This window comes from Delphinus delphis, chromosome 13 (assembly GCF_949987515.2).
Source record: "Delphinus delphis chromosome 13, mDelDel1.2, whole genome shotgun sequence".
In the NCBI taxonomy this organism is placed as follows: Eukaryota; Metazoa; Chordata; class Mammalia; order Artiodactyla; family Delphinidae; genus Delphinus; species Delphinus delphis.
The window spans coordinates 66021013-66035318 of NC_082695.1; the positions used below are offsets into that span (position 1 = coordinate 66021013).

Sequence of the window (14306 nt, forward strand, 5' to 3'; positions counted from 1 at the left end):
CACAATGTTCATAGTAGCAGTATTTATAATTGTCAAGATATGGAAGCAACCTAAGTGTCCATTAACAGATGAATGGATAAAGAAGATATGGCATATATATACAATGGAATACTACTCAGCCATAAAAAAGAATGAAATTTTGCCATTTGCAGCAACATGGATGGACTTGGAGAGCATTATGCTAAGTGAAATAAGTCAAACAGAGAAATACAAATACCATATGATATCACTTACATGTGGAATCCAAAAAAATACAAGAAACTAATGACTATAACTAAAAAGAAGCAGACTCAGAGATATAGAGAACAAACTTAGTGGTTACCAGTGGGGAGAGGGAAGGGGGGAAAGGCAATACAGGGGTAGGAGATTAAAAAAGTTTTTTTCATGATGTACCAACTTTTTCTCTGTGAAAGACACCCCTAAGAGGGAAAAAAAAAACAAGCTACAGACTAGGAAAAACTATTTCTAAACCACATATCCTACAAAGGACTCATATCTGGAATATACAAAGACTTTTCAAAACTTAACAGCTAATCCAATTAGAAAATGGGAAAAGATATGAAGAGACACTTCACCAAATTGAATGTACACATGGCAAATAAGCATATGAAAAGTTGTTCAACACCACCACTCATTAGGGAAATGCCAGTAAAGGTGGCAATGAGATATCATTACACACCTCTGCTGTACTAGTGACAATATGAAAAGCTGGCAAAGATATGGAAAAACTTAATCTTTTACACATTATTGGTAGAAATATAAAATCGTACAGCCACACTGGAAAACAATTTGTCAGTTTCTTACAAAATTAAGCATACATATAAGACCCAGCATATGGCAATTATCCTAGAGAAAGGAAAACTTATGTTCACACAACTATCTGTACACAAATGTTCATATCAGATTCATTTATAATAGTTAAAAACTAGAAACAATCAAAATGTACTGCAATAAGTGAATGATTTATAGAAACTTAAGTACATCCATGCAATGGAATACCACTCAGCAATAAAAAGGACAAACTATTGATACATGCAGCAATTTGGATGAAACTCAAAGGCAATTCATTGACTGAAAAGAGCCAATTTTGAAAGATCACATATTGTATGATTCCATTTATATAAAATTCTTGAAATGATGAAATTATGGAGACGGAAAAGGGATTAGACGTTGCCGGAGGTTAGGAATGATGGGGGTGACAGTGGTGGTTGTGACTATAAAGGGGAGCACAAGGGAGACTTTTGTGATGATGGAACAGTTTTGTATCTTGATTGTGGTGGCGGATTAGATGGATCTACACATGTGATAAAATGGCACAGAATTATATACATACATTATACCAATGTCAATTTCCTTGTAGGATACTGTGTTATAGTTACATAAGATATAACCATTGGAGGAAACTGGGACTGTAAGAATACATGACATTTTTGTACTATCTTTTCAATTTCTGTGAATATATAATTATTTAAAAATTAAAAAAATTTTGGGCTTCCCTGGTGGTGCAGTGGTTGAGTCCGCCTGCCGATGCAGCGGACATGGGTTCGTGCCCCGGTCCAGGAAGATCCCACATGCCACGGAGCAGCTGGGCCCATGAGCCATGGCCACTGAGCCTGCGTGTCCGGAGCCTGTGCTCCGCAACAGGAGAGGCCACAACAGTGAGAGGCCCGCGTACCGCAAAAAATAAATTAATAAATAAATAAATTTAAAATCACTGGTTATCTTGTCACTGTTATTCATTTCATTTCATTATTATTACTGAAAATAATTTTGCTGTTTGGAAGACCTGGAGCAATAAAAATGATCCGTTCTAGAGTGTCAAATGTTCTAGGTATGCCACTGAATATACCTAAAAGAAATGAATGTGCTTGTCTACCAGAAGACATGTACAAGAATGTCCACAGCAGCTCTATTTATAAGAATAAACTGGAAATGACTGAAATGCCTATAACCTGGAAGATGAATAAATTGTGGTATATTCACACAATGGAATACTAAAAGGAAGAGGAAGGGAAAGGAGAGGAAGAGGAAAAATTTCATCTCACTTTATGTATACATTAAAGCCTCAATTATATTTTCAGTAATGGGGCCTGATTTAGCATCCTTGATCAAAATTTAACACTGCCCTTTCACCGTTATAATGAATTAAAACTATATTTGCTGCTCTGTATTAAAGAGTTGGTGGTATTACATTAAAAACACTGAAAACAGTTGGATTTCAAATGAATTATGATAGTCTCCTTTATCCACCATTTCATTTTCTACAGTTTCTATTACCCACAGTCAACTGTGGTCTGAAAACATTAAATGGAAAACTCCAGAAATAAACAATTCATAAGTTTTTCAACTGCACTCTGTTCTAAGTACTGTAATGAAATTTTGCACCCACTTGGGATCTCCAACCGTCAACATTTTCTGCTCCTGACATCAACCATCAACATCGTCATTGATCAATGATCCAGGATCACCCGAAGCAGGTGATCCTGCTTCTGACGTGTGGTCAGAAGGCCAGTAGCCTAATGCTACATCACAACGTCTACATCATTCACTTCACTTCATCTTACTTATCACATAGACATTTTATCATCTCACATCATCACGAGAAGAAGGGTGAGTACAGTACAATAAGATATTTTGAGATAGAGAGATAGACCACATTCATGAATTTTATTACAGTATATTGTTAGAACTGTTCCATTTCATTATTGTTGTTAATCCCTGACTGTGCCTAATTTATAAATTAAATTTTATCATAGGTCTGTATGTATTGGAAAAAACATAGTATATACAGAATTTGGTACTCGCCCCAGTTTCAGACATTTACTGGGGATGGATAAGGGGGGCTACTGTATATTGTTGCAGGATATAACTGTTTCTTCAAAAATTCTAATAATTCATCTAACTAGCAAGTTATACAACTTGAAGTTGTATACTTAGTTATATAAGATCTCTCTATGAAATCTGTAAAAATTGTTACCAAATTAATACGTACTTTAAGAGCACAAACCACTTATGAAACTTCATTTTTATTACTGTGTCAAAAAACTAGAGAGTGGAAAATATATTAATGGTTCATTGAAATTCACTTCCCAGTGTCCCCTTTGCCCCTTACAGCATCTTCTCCTCTAGCAGCCAGTAGGGAGAATCCAGATCCTGCCAAAGACAGGATGTGAGGCTATGCTTTACATACACTCGAGAGAACAAGAAGTGTAGAGCAGGTGCATCCATAGAAAAGGTCTGAGAAAGGTCTCAGAATCCCTCGCTGGGCTGATTGGTGATGGTATTTCTTTCCTGAGGCCAGCTAGTAAAAACTGGAGGGGGTAAATACTTCTTTAAATGCAAAGACAGCAACACAAGGCTTCGAAGCTTACAAAAAATCAAGGAAACAGACACCAACAAAGGAACACGATGATTTTCTAATAACCAATCCTAAAGAAATAAAGCTCTACAAATTACCTGATGAAGAATTCCAAACAATTGTTTTAAGGAAGGTTGGTAAACTACCAGAGAACACAGATAGACAATGCAACAAAATCAGGAAAACAACACAGGAACAAAATGAGAAATTCAACAGAGATAGAAATCATCAAAAAGAACCAAACAGAAATTCCGGAGCTGAAGAATACAATGAATGAAATGAAAAACCCAAGAGACAGCATCAACATCAGGCGTGAACAAACAAAACAAAGGAAAAAAATCTGAGAACTCAAAGACAGGTAATTTGAAATCATCTAGTCAGCGTGTCTGAATGTATAAAAAACAATATCCAACAATATGCTGCTTACAAGAGACTTGCTTCGGCTTTAAGGATACACATATCTTTAAAGTGAAGGGATGGAAAAAGATATTTCATGCAAGTAGAAACCAAAAGAGAGCAGAGGTAGCTACACTTATGTTAGATAAAATACACTTTAACTCAAAAGCTGTAATAAGAGAGAAAGAAAGTCATTATATAATGATAAAAGGAGCAATTCATCAAGAGGATATAACAATTATAAATATAGATTCATCCCTTGGTATCTGCAGGGGATTTGTTTGAGGACCTGCTACAGATACCAAAACCCACAGATGCTCAAGTCCTGTAGTCAGCCCTCCACATCCCTGGTTCCACATCTGCGAATTCAACTAATCCCAGATCATGTAGTACTGCATTTATTGAAAAAACCACATTTAAGTGGACCTGCAGAGTTCATATCTGTGTTGTTCAAGGGGTCAGCTATATATGTACCCAACATGAGAGCACTCAAATATGTTAAGCAAATATTAACAGATATCAAAGTAGAAACAGACAGCAGTGCAGTAATAGTAGGGAACGTCAATACTCCACTTTCAACAGTGCATAGATCATCCAGACAGAAAATCAGTAAGGAAACACTGGATTGAACCATACTTTAGATCAAATGCACCTAACAGACATACACAGAACATTCCATCTAATAGCAGCAGAATACACATTCTTCTCAGGTACACATGGAACATTCTCCAGGATAGATCACATGCTAGGTCACAAAAAAGTCTTAACAGATTTAAAAAGATTAAAATCATATAAGTATCTTTTCTGACCACAATGGCATAAAACTAGAAACCAAACACCAGAAGAAAGCTGGAAAATTAACAAATATGTGGAAATTAAACTCATACTCCTGAATAACCAATGGGTCAAAGAAGAAATGAAAAGGGAAATCAAAAAATATCTTAAATGAAAACAGAAATACAACATACCCAAACTTATGGGATGCAACAAAAGCAGCTTTAAGAGGGAAGTTTATAGCAATAAACACCTATATTAAGAGAAAAGAAAGATCTCAAATAAACAACCTGACTTTAAACCTCAAGGAACTATAAAAAGAACAAACTAAGCCCAAAGTAAGCAGAAGGAAGAAAATAACAAAGATCAGGGCAGAAATAAATGAAGTAGAGACTAGAAAAATGATAAAACATATCAATGAAACTAAAGCTAGTTTTTTGAAAAGATAAACAAAATTGACAATCTTTAGCTGGACTAGCTAAGGAAAAAAGAGAGAAGATTTGAATAAATAAAATCAGAAATGAAAGAGGAAACATTACAACTGACACTGCAGTAATACAAGGGATCATGAGAGACTATTATGAACAATTATATGCAAACAAATTAGATAATCTAAAAAATGGATAAATTCCTAGACACATATAAACTACCAAGGCTGAATCATGACAAAATAGAAAATCTGAAAAGACCAATAATGAGTAAGGAGATTGAACCAGTAATCAAAAATCTACCAATAGGGCTTCCCTGGTGGCGCAGTGGCTGGGAGTCCGCCTGCCGATGTGGCGGACGCAGGTTCGTGCCCCGGTCCAGGAGGATCCCACTTGCTGTGGAGCAGCTGGGCCCATGAGCCATGGCCGCTGAGCCTGCACGTCTGGAGCCTGTGCTCCGCGGTGGGGGAGGCCACAGCGGTGAGAGGCCCGCGTACTGCAAAAAAAAAAAAATCTACCAATAAAGAAAAGTCCAGGACCAGATGCTTTCACTGGTGAGTTCTACCAGATATTTAAAGAAGAATTAATACCCATCTTTCTCAAATCCTCCAAAAAAACTGAAGAAGAGAAAACACTTCCAATATCCCTGAATAACACAGATGCAAAAATCCTCAATATAATACTAGCATGGCAAATTTAACAGCACATTAAAAGAAGCAGATACCATGATCAAGTGGAATTTATCCTTGGGATGCAAGGATGGTTCAACATATGCAAATCAATAAATGTGATATACCACATTAACAGAATGAAGGATAAAAATTATATGATCATCTTAATACAGAAAAAGGTTTGACAAATTCATGATAAAAAAAAACTCTCAACAAATTACTTATAGAAGGAATGTAGCTCAACACAATAAAGGCCATATATAACAAGTGCACAGCTAACATCATGCTCAAAAGTAGAAAACTTTTCCTCTAAAATCAGGGATAAGACAAGGGTACCCACTCTTGCCACTTGTATTCAACATAGTACTGGAAATCCTAATCAGAGCAATTAGGCAAGAAAAAGAAATGAAAGACATCCAAAATGAAAAGGAAGAAGTAAAATTATCTGTTTGCAGATGACATGATCTTGCATATAGAAAACCCTAAAGACTCCATCAAAAACTGTTAGAACTAATCAATGAATTCAGTAAAGCTATAGGATTTGAAATCAATAAACAAAATCAGTTGCATTTTTTACACTAATAATGAACGATCTGAAAGAGAAATTAAGAAAACAATCCCTTTTGCAACAGCTTCAAAAGCAATAAAATACGAAAGAATAAATTTAACCAAGGAGGTTAAAGATCTGTACACTGAAAATTATGAGACACTGATGAAAGAAATTGAAGACTCAAATAAATGGAAAGATATCCTTTGCCCTTGGGTTGGAAGAATTAATATTTTTAACATGTCCATACTGGGGCTTCCCTGGTGGTGCAGTGGTTAAGAATCCACCTGCCAATGCAGGAGACACGGGTTCGAGCCCTGGTCTGGGAAGATCCCACATGCCGCGGAGCAATTAAGCCCGTGAGCCACAGTTACTGAAGCCCGTCCACCTTAGAGCCTGTGCTCCGCAACAAGAGAAGCCACCACAATGAGAAGCCTGTGCACCACAATGAAGAGTAGCCCCCGCTTGCCGCAACTAGAGAAAGCCCGCACGCAGCAACAAAGACCCAACACAGCCAAAAATAAATAAACAAAATAAAATTAATTAATTAATTTAAAAAAATGTCCATACTACGCAAAGTGATCTACCGGTTCAATGCAATCCTTATCCAAATTCGAATGGCATTTTCACAGAAACAGAAAAAGAAAAATCCCAAAATTCCAACTGAATTACAAAAGACCATGAATAGCCAAAGCAATCTTGAGAAAGAAGAACAAAGCTGGAAGCATCACATACTTGATTTCCATCTATATTACAAAGCTATCATAATCAAAACAGTATGGTAGCTGCATAAATACAGTTGCATAAACCAGTGGAACAGAATAGAGGGCCCAGAAATAAATCCAGGCATATATGGTCAATCAATCTTTTACAAGGAGACCAAGAACACACAATGAGGAAAGGATAGTCTCTTCAATAAACAGTCTTGGTAAAACTGGATATCTACATGCAAAAGAATGAAATTGCATCCCTATATACACCATTCAAAAAAATTAACTCAAGGGCTTCCCTGGTGGCACAGTGGTTGAGAGTCCGCCTGCCGATGCAGGGGACACGGGTTCGTGCCCCGGTCCAGGAAGATCCCACATGCCGCAGAGCGGCTAGGCCCATGAGCCATGGCTGCTGAGCCTGCGCGTCTGGAGCCTGTGCTCTGCAACGGGAGAGGCCACAACAGTGAGAGGCTTGCGTACCACAAAAAAAAAAAAAAAAAAAAACTAAGTCAAAATGGATTAAAAATTTAAACATAAGACCTGAAACTATAAAACCCATAGAAGAAAACATAGAGAAAAAGCTCCTTGACATTGGTCTTGACAATGATTTTTCGGATATGACACTAAAAGCAAAGGCAACAAAATGAAAAATAAACCAGTAGGACTATATCCAATTAAAAAGCTTCTGCACAGCAATGGAAACAATCAACAAAATAAAAAGGCAACCTACAGAATGGAAGAGAATATTTTCAAACCATATATCTGTTAAAGGGTTAATATCTAAAATACATAAGAAACTCATTTAACTCAATAGCAAAAAAAAAAAAAAAACAACCAAATAATCTGACTAAAAAAATGAGCAAAAGTCCTGAATAGACATTTTTCCAAGAAGACATACAAATAGCCAACAAGTATGTGAAAACATCACTAATCACCAGAAAAATGCAAATCAGAACCACAAGGAGATATCACCTCACACCTGTTCAGATGGCTATTATAAAAAAGACAAGAGGTGACAAGTGTCGGCAAGGATGTAGAGAAAACGACACCTTTGTACACTGTTGGTGGGAATATAAATTGGTATCGCCGTTCTGAAAAACAGTATGGAGATCCCTCAAAAAATTAAAACCAGAACTACCATATGGAAACAAACTAAGTGTCCATTGATGTATGAATGGATAAAGGAAGTATGAAATGGAATATTACTCAGCATAAAAAAGAAAATTCTGCCATTTGAGACAACATGGATGAACCTGGAGGATATAATACTAAGTGAAATAAGCCAGACAGAGAAAGACAAGTACTGTATGATCTCACTAAATGTGGAATCTAAGAAAAAAAAGTTGAATATATAGAAACAGAGAGTAGAATGCTGGTTCTCAGGGGTTATGAGGTGGGAGAAATCTGAACATATTGGTCAAAGGATATAAATTTTCAGTTATAAGATGAATGAATAAGTTTTGGGGATCTAATATACAGTATGGTGACTACAGGCAATAATACTGTATTATATATTTGAAATATGCTGAGAGTGAATCTTATGCATTCTCACCACAAAACAAACAAAACTCCTCAGTATCTGCATTATGCGATGATGTATATATAATTAACAAGACTTAAAGGTACAACTACTGTGTATACCCTCTTAAGGCTACACTTTACTGTAGTTAGCTTTCCTAAATAATTTTTAATATACCAACTTCAGATTCTGTGTGTGTGTTTTTCTGATATCATTACCTGAATTGCTGGTCTAGCTTTTCAGCCACAAAATCCTGTCTCTCTTTTTCTTTCTTCTCTCTTAATAATCTGATTTTATCTCTCATTCTATCTTTTTTCTCCTCAATTGTTTCTTCTTTCAATTGCATTTCAATAAAATATTCATTTTCTTCTGATGCTAAAAGTTCACGTAACCTAAGTTCACAAAACAAAATGACAAGAGAAAAGGAAATTAAAACTATCATGCCACATTTCACTAACTGATTTTTATTTTGTTAAATCTGATTTCAGAAGTACACGTTCAGTCATAAATTTTGTAAGAAGGAAAGATCGTTACAGTATTCCATAAAATAAGACTAGTTGCCATTTAAAGCAATAAAGATACTAATCTATGCCATGTTTTATTTGATCACATACAGATGAGATATGTAATGTATATCTTCAACAAAAAAGCAAAATGAGCAGATTTTAATTAAAAATAAAGAAATCTGAAACAATATGTTCTTTTGCTTTCTATCAAACATAGGTTATCACAAGTGAAAATAGAAACAAGCAATAGCTATTGGTTTGGTAGGAATATGCATAGCTCAGCCATGATCCTTACTGTAAAAATTCACTTGATTTTTGATTGATCAATCTCAAACTGTGGTTTTAGGAATGTTTCAGAGTCTGGATCAGCTGGTTTACGAGCCTTACTTATTTCGTCTTTCTTCAGTATTGATGATAAACCCTTGCATGGCATCCTTGACTCTTGCTTTCACAAGACTGTCCACAAACTTGCGGTCATTGTGCTGGTCCCACTCAACTTTCAAGCGATCCCGCTCGTTTGACTTAATGGAAGCCAAAATAGCATGATGCTTCTGATGGCTGCGTCGGATTCTTTCCAGATGATGTTTAGCCCCTTGGCCTTTGGGAGGCTTGGCTCTCTGAAAACAAATAGCAACTATCACTTATGATAGACCCAAAATCAATTGCATATTTTCAATTAATCATGACCTCCACCAATACTCATATTAATCAAAACTTGGTATATAAAACTAATACATCCTGCTACAACTGCAAAAAACTTAGGTGCCTAAGATGTAACTTGTTTGATTCTTTGAACCTATACCTAAGATGTCACCAAATCAGTCTCAAATATTTCTCAAATGCCATTTGAGTAAAAGTTCATGGAATTACAAAGTTAAAAATTTGAACAGGGCTCCAGAGATTATCTAGTCAATAGATAATTGACTAGATAATCTCTGGATTATCTAGATAAGTTATAACTTAACAATAGATAAGTTAATTGCTCAAAGTGCTTTAAATAGTTAGGGCAGGCCTGGATAGAACAAGAATTAGAGGTCTTCTAATTCCTGACCTTGATCTTGCCACCAACTACCCCACATTGTTTCTCAGGGGTGGACAACATAGTTACCAACATAAAAATTCTTTCAATTAAGAGACTACTATCTAAGTATAAGGATATATCAATATATAACAAGTTGTGACAATGAAAAACCCTTTACTAAGAGGGAAGCAAGGAAGATAGAAAGGGAGGGAGGGAAAGGAGGAAAAGAAAAGGGGGAAAAAAAAAAACCCCTAGTGGTAGAACTTTTTTCCTATTTCTATTGTGCCCAGAAGTTTAATGTAAGAGCTGTGCTCCTGACATTTTGGGGTAAATTGAATTTCTGTAAATATGTTCATTTTATACAAACTTCCACCAGAAAGTTGGAAATGCATACATCATTGTGAATACATATTGACACATTTAATAAAATCATATGGACTATATCTTTTTCATTTCTGTATTCCTAGCAATGAACATGCCTACCAGCATCAGGTTCTCAATATGCATGGGAAAGATGAATGAATGAAACAATGTTTATGGGTGGGCTTGATGTGATTCCTGCTCCTCCTGGGCCACCATGAAATCCATGGTCTTGAGCTTTGTATTTTCAGCCAGTTTTATCAAATCATCCTTAGGTGAGTAGTGAGACTCTGGTGTGCTGATTCACAGTAACAAAACTTTTTTTTTTTGCGGTACGCGGGCCTCTCACTGTTGTGGCCTCTCCCGCTGTGGAGCACAGGCTCCGGACACGCAGGCTCAGTGGCCATGGCTCACGGGCCCAGCCGCTCCGCGGCATGTGGGATCTTCCCGGACCGGGGCACAAACCCGTGTCCCCTGCATCGGCAGGCGGACTCTCAACCACTGCGCCACCAGGGAAGCCCAGTAACAAAACTTTTAACTCATGTGGCAGAGTCAATCTGATCATTTACACTTAGAATTGGGACTTGGTAAGGGAATCTCCTAGGGAAAGAAAATAAACATGTGAAGATAGCTTCATGAAAAGATTCAGGGCTCAGGGTGTGTATATATATATATATATACACACACACACACACACCTAGATTAGTTGAACAAGATAATACAAAACTGAGGTAGGTTGGAGACAAAGGATGATGTTGAGGGTTACATCATGGGAAGTAGCTAATTCATATCCAAATTATTTAGAGCCTAGATTTAGTTAACAAACTACTGTTCTCTAATACATAAAACATTTTATGAACGTGGATTCAGTGACAACAAAGCAGAGCTGGGTCAAGACTGCACCCTGGGCAGGATATACATAGGAACTCACGCTCCCAGTAGACAAATGGGCTGAGAACAGGAACCAAGCACCAAGGTCATAAGGAATCAATTGTCAAATTGTCAGGGCAAGAACCAGGTTCTGAGGTACATTTTGACTGAAGAGGGGGATGGGGGTGGAGGGTGGTGAGAAACAGCCTGAGCAGTAGCTGGGGATTAGGAAGCACTTTAAGGCTTGGGCATCCTGTGTAGGACTTTGTGATCAGGAAGGACCTTATCTCTGGATGAACAGGTATGATCTGGAGTTCTCTAACAACGAGGTGGTGCCAATCCATGCAGAGTCTTAGCATTATGTAATCAAAACCTGTCCTGTTTAACAGAAATATAATATAAACCAGATATATAATTTAATAACATTTTTAGTAGCTGTATTTTAAAAAGTAAAAAGAAACAGGGGAAATTAATTTTAATAATATATTTTTATTTAACCAATATATCCAAAATATTATCATTTCAACATGTGACTCTACGCATAGTTCAAGTGCTCAAAAGCCATTTGTGGCTAGTGGCCACCATAATGGACACTGCAACTCTTAAACCATGCTAAATTCAGAACAAAGGGTTTAATAACTACTCTGTACTTTCAAGGTCACTGAAGGCTTTTGTTACTGCAACATCTCAAATTAGTTTCTACTATTACAGTTTACAGTTTAATGTCTTAAAGAATGATGTCTTACAGCCTAGGTTTGATCCTGGCCTCTACTGATTACTAATTGTGTGATCTTGAGCAAGTTACTTAATCTTTTTAAGTCTCAGTTTTCTCACCTGTCAAAATGAGCAAAATAAATGTCCTCCTAAAAAACTATTTCAAGAAGTAAATAACTGGGTTCCTAGGAGGCACTCACCAAATAGCCGCTCCTTTTGCTTCTCCATTACTTCAGACATTTCATCTTTCACCAACTTCTCCTGGAGGAATTGTTTAGCATCCAAGTCTCATCTCTGGTGGCTTTAATTCTTCTCCCACCACAACTCTGCAACCTCTAACATCCACACTTCTTATCACACTCTGACATCTGAGATACACCAGCTCTGACCTCTTCCTTTTCCTCTTTATTCTTCTATAAGCTTAAAGTATTCAATAGGCCTCCTTCTCCGGTTTGGTGGTAATTTGGTGGAACAGAAATCCTTATTGGTTCCCAACACAAGTAATATCACCTGACCAATGGCCCAGCCCCTGAGCTCAGTGTTCGCGTACAGAACCCAAAGTACATCAATTTCTGTCCCTCATAAAGTCTGTCTATAATGATCACCTTGAACCGTACAGACTGTAAAAGACTCCACTCTACTGATTTCCAAACCCAGATCCTACAGTCCCTGGACCTAAAAAAGAGGGGGCATTGAGAACTGCTATGCGCACTATGGACCATAATAAAACTGCACCCTTCATTATCCCTGATATTTCTTCCACAATGTTCCAACACAGACAGTATAGCACATCATTACATACTGTGTTAACCTTTGATGGTTTTGTGCATGAGCAAGTTGTTTCTGCAGTTAGATGATAAGCAACGTGAAGGCAGGGATCAGACTTCTAAAGAAGGGTAAACCTCCCAGGGTCACTGTATTCACCCCTGTATTTTCCAGAGCTGTGCACACAGCAGGGGCTCAAATAATACCTCTATAATTGCCTGCCTACACGTGGTTTTCTAGCCTGTAGAAACCAGTGTGTAGAAACAAAGGTGCATGGACCAAGCTTCTGGGGTTCTGAGCAGGATCTGCAGCACGCAGCATTCCCCTGGCCTCCTACCACCTCCCCTGCCTTAAAGGCAACCAACCTCCTATTCCCAGGCCTGCAGGGACGCTTCTGTTATGGTTGAGTCAGCAGAGAAAGGGCTCTATAACCACTCACAACCCCTCACAGCCCAATACTCCTTCAACACACGATTTTCCTAGGCGTGTAGAACTAGCCCAAGACCGTACAGCTGCATCACTGCCAGCCCAGACCCCAGATTTCCTGCCGCCTGACCCAGCACCGTTTCCTTGACACACCCTCCGCATTGCAAAGGGACGACCTCTTTCAGCAGTCTTGGAAGACTGAAAACTCTCAAGACCTAAAGTGGTGTTTCTCCAAATACAGAAAGTAAATATTATATGACGCGGGGGGTTGGGGGGTAGGGAGGGACGGAGTACAAGAGCTAGGCAAGAGACCTTATCCTTCCCTCTTTCAAAATGCAAGCTGCTGCATCAAGCACCTGCTTCCCTCGAGAGAACCCCTGCTGGGGGCCAGGGTGGGCTGCGCTGAGTTGGGGGAGACGCAGAAAGCGGTAGGGTCCCGCACACACATCCCGTGCTTACCACGATCACCACTTTGGGAGTGGGGCCCTTAACCTCCCGCTGTACGATGCCAAATCGCTGGCTGTACATTTTCGAGTCCCCTCGGGTTCGGGGCGACGCCCGCCGCGGTTCCCCAACCACAGCGACCTGAGGGACCAGATTCCGCGACGCAGAGGTCCGGTTGCCATGGTGCGCCTCGCGGGGATCAGGGCAGGTGAGGGGGGCGGAAGTTGGTCCCGTCACCATGGTGACCATAGACTCCAGCACTCACGACTTCCTCTGGGAGTGGAAAAGCTGAGTCTGCGCAGTCCTCTCCCCGCCCTCCGCCAGGCCTCCCGCCGACCTCACTCCCTTCTTCCAGGGTTCATCAAATATCAGAAAAAGAGCCTCCTTAACCCGAAGTTTAGTCGAAGATCTAACTACATTCCAATTGACTTTTCTATTTATATCTTGTAATCGGTCTAAAAGCATGAGAAAGGTTAGTGGGCATTTTGTTGGCAGGCTAAAATTTGAGGCCATCTCCAAGTTAATCTTCATGACATAAATCATCACAAGACAACCTTATTCGCGTAGTTCTTTACAGGAATTTACAAGTTATTTTCACACATAAAACCTCTGAGCCTCACAAATATCTTACAAGATTGATGGAACAGCGGGTATTATCCTCATTTTACAACTAAACAATTAAAGCTGAGAGAGCCTGTTTTGTCAGCCAACTCAACCAGTAATGACAAATTTGTTAATAAAATCAGGAAACCGGGGCTTAGACTTGAGGTACCCTAGGATGGGGGGCAATCAGATGG

At 38.5% G+C, this 14306-nt stretch overlaps 1 protein-coding gene across 1 annotated transcript in view; it reads right to left on the minus strand.

Moving 5' to 3' along the window:
* Positions 1-13758, minus strand: part of CFAP53 (cilia and flagella associated protein 53) — a 65287-nt gene extending 51529 nt beyond the window's left edge. Inside the window, exons 1-3 of the mRNA XM_060029071.1 lie at positions 13525-13758; positions 9297-9526; positions 8622-8795 (exon numbers count right to left, since the gene is read on the minus strand). Of these exons, the coding sequence (XP_059885054.1) occupies positions 8622-8795; positions 9297-9526; positions 13525-13758 (638 nt within the window). The remainder of the gene's footprint in view (positions 1-8621; positions 8796-9296; positions 9527-13524) is intronic.
* Between the last annotated feature and the right edge of the window lie 548 nt (positions 13759-14306).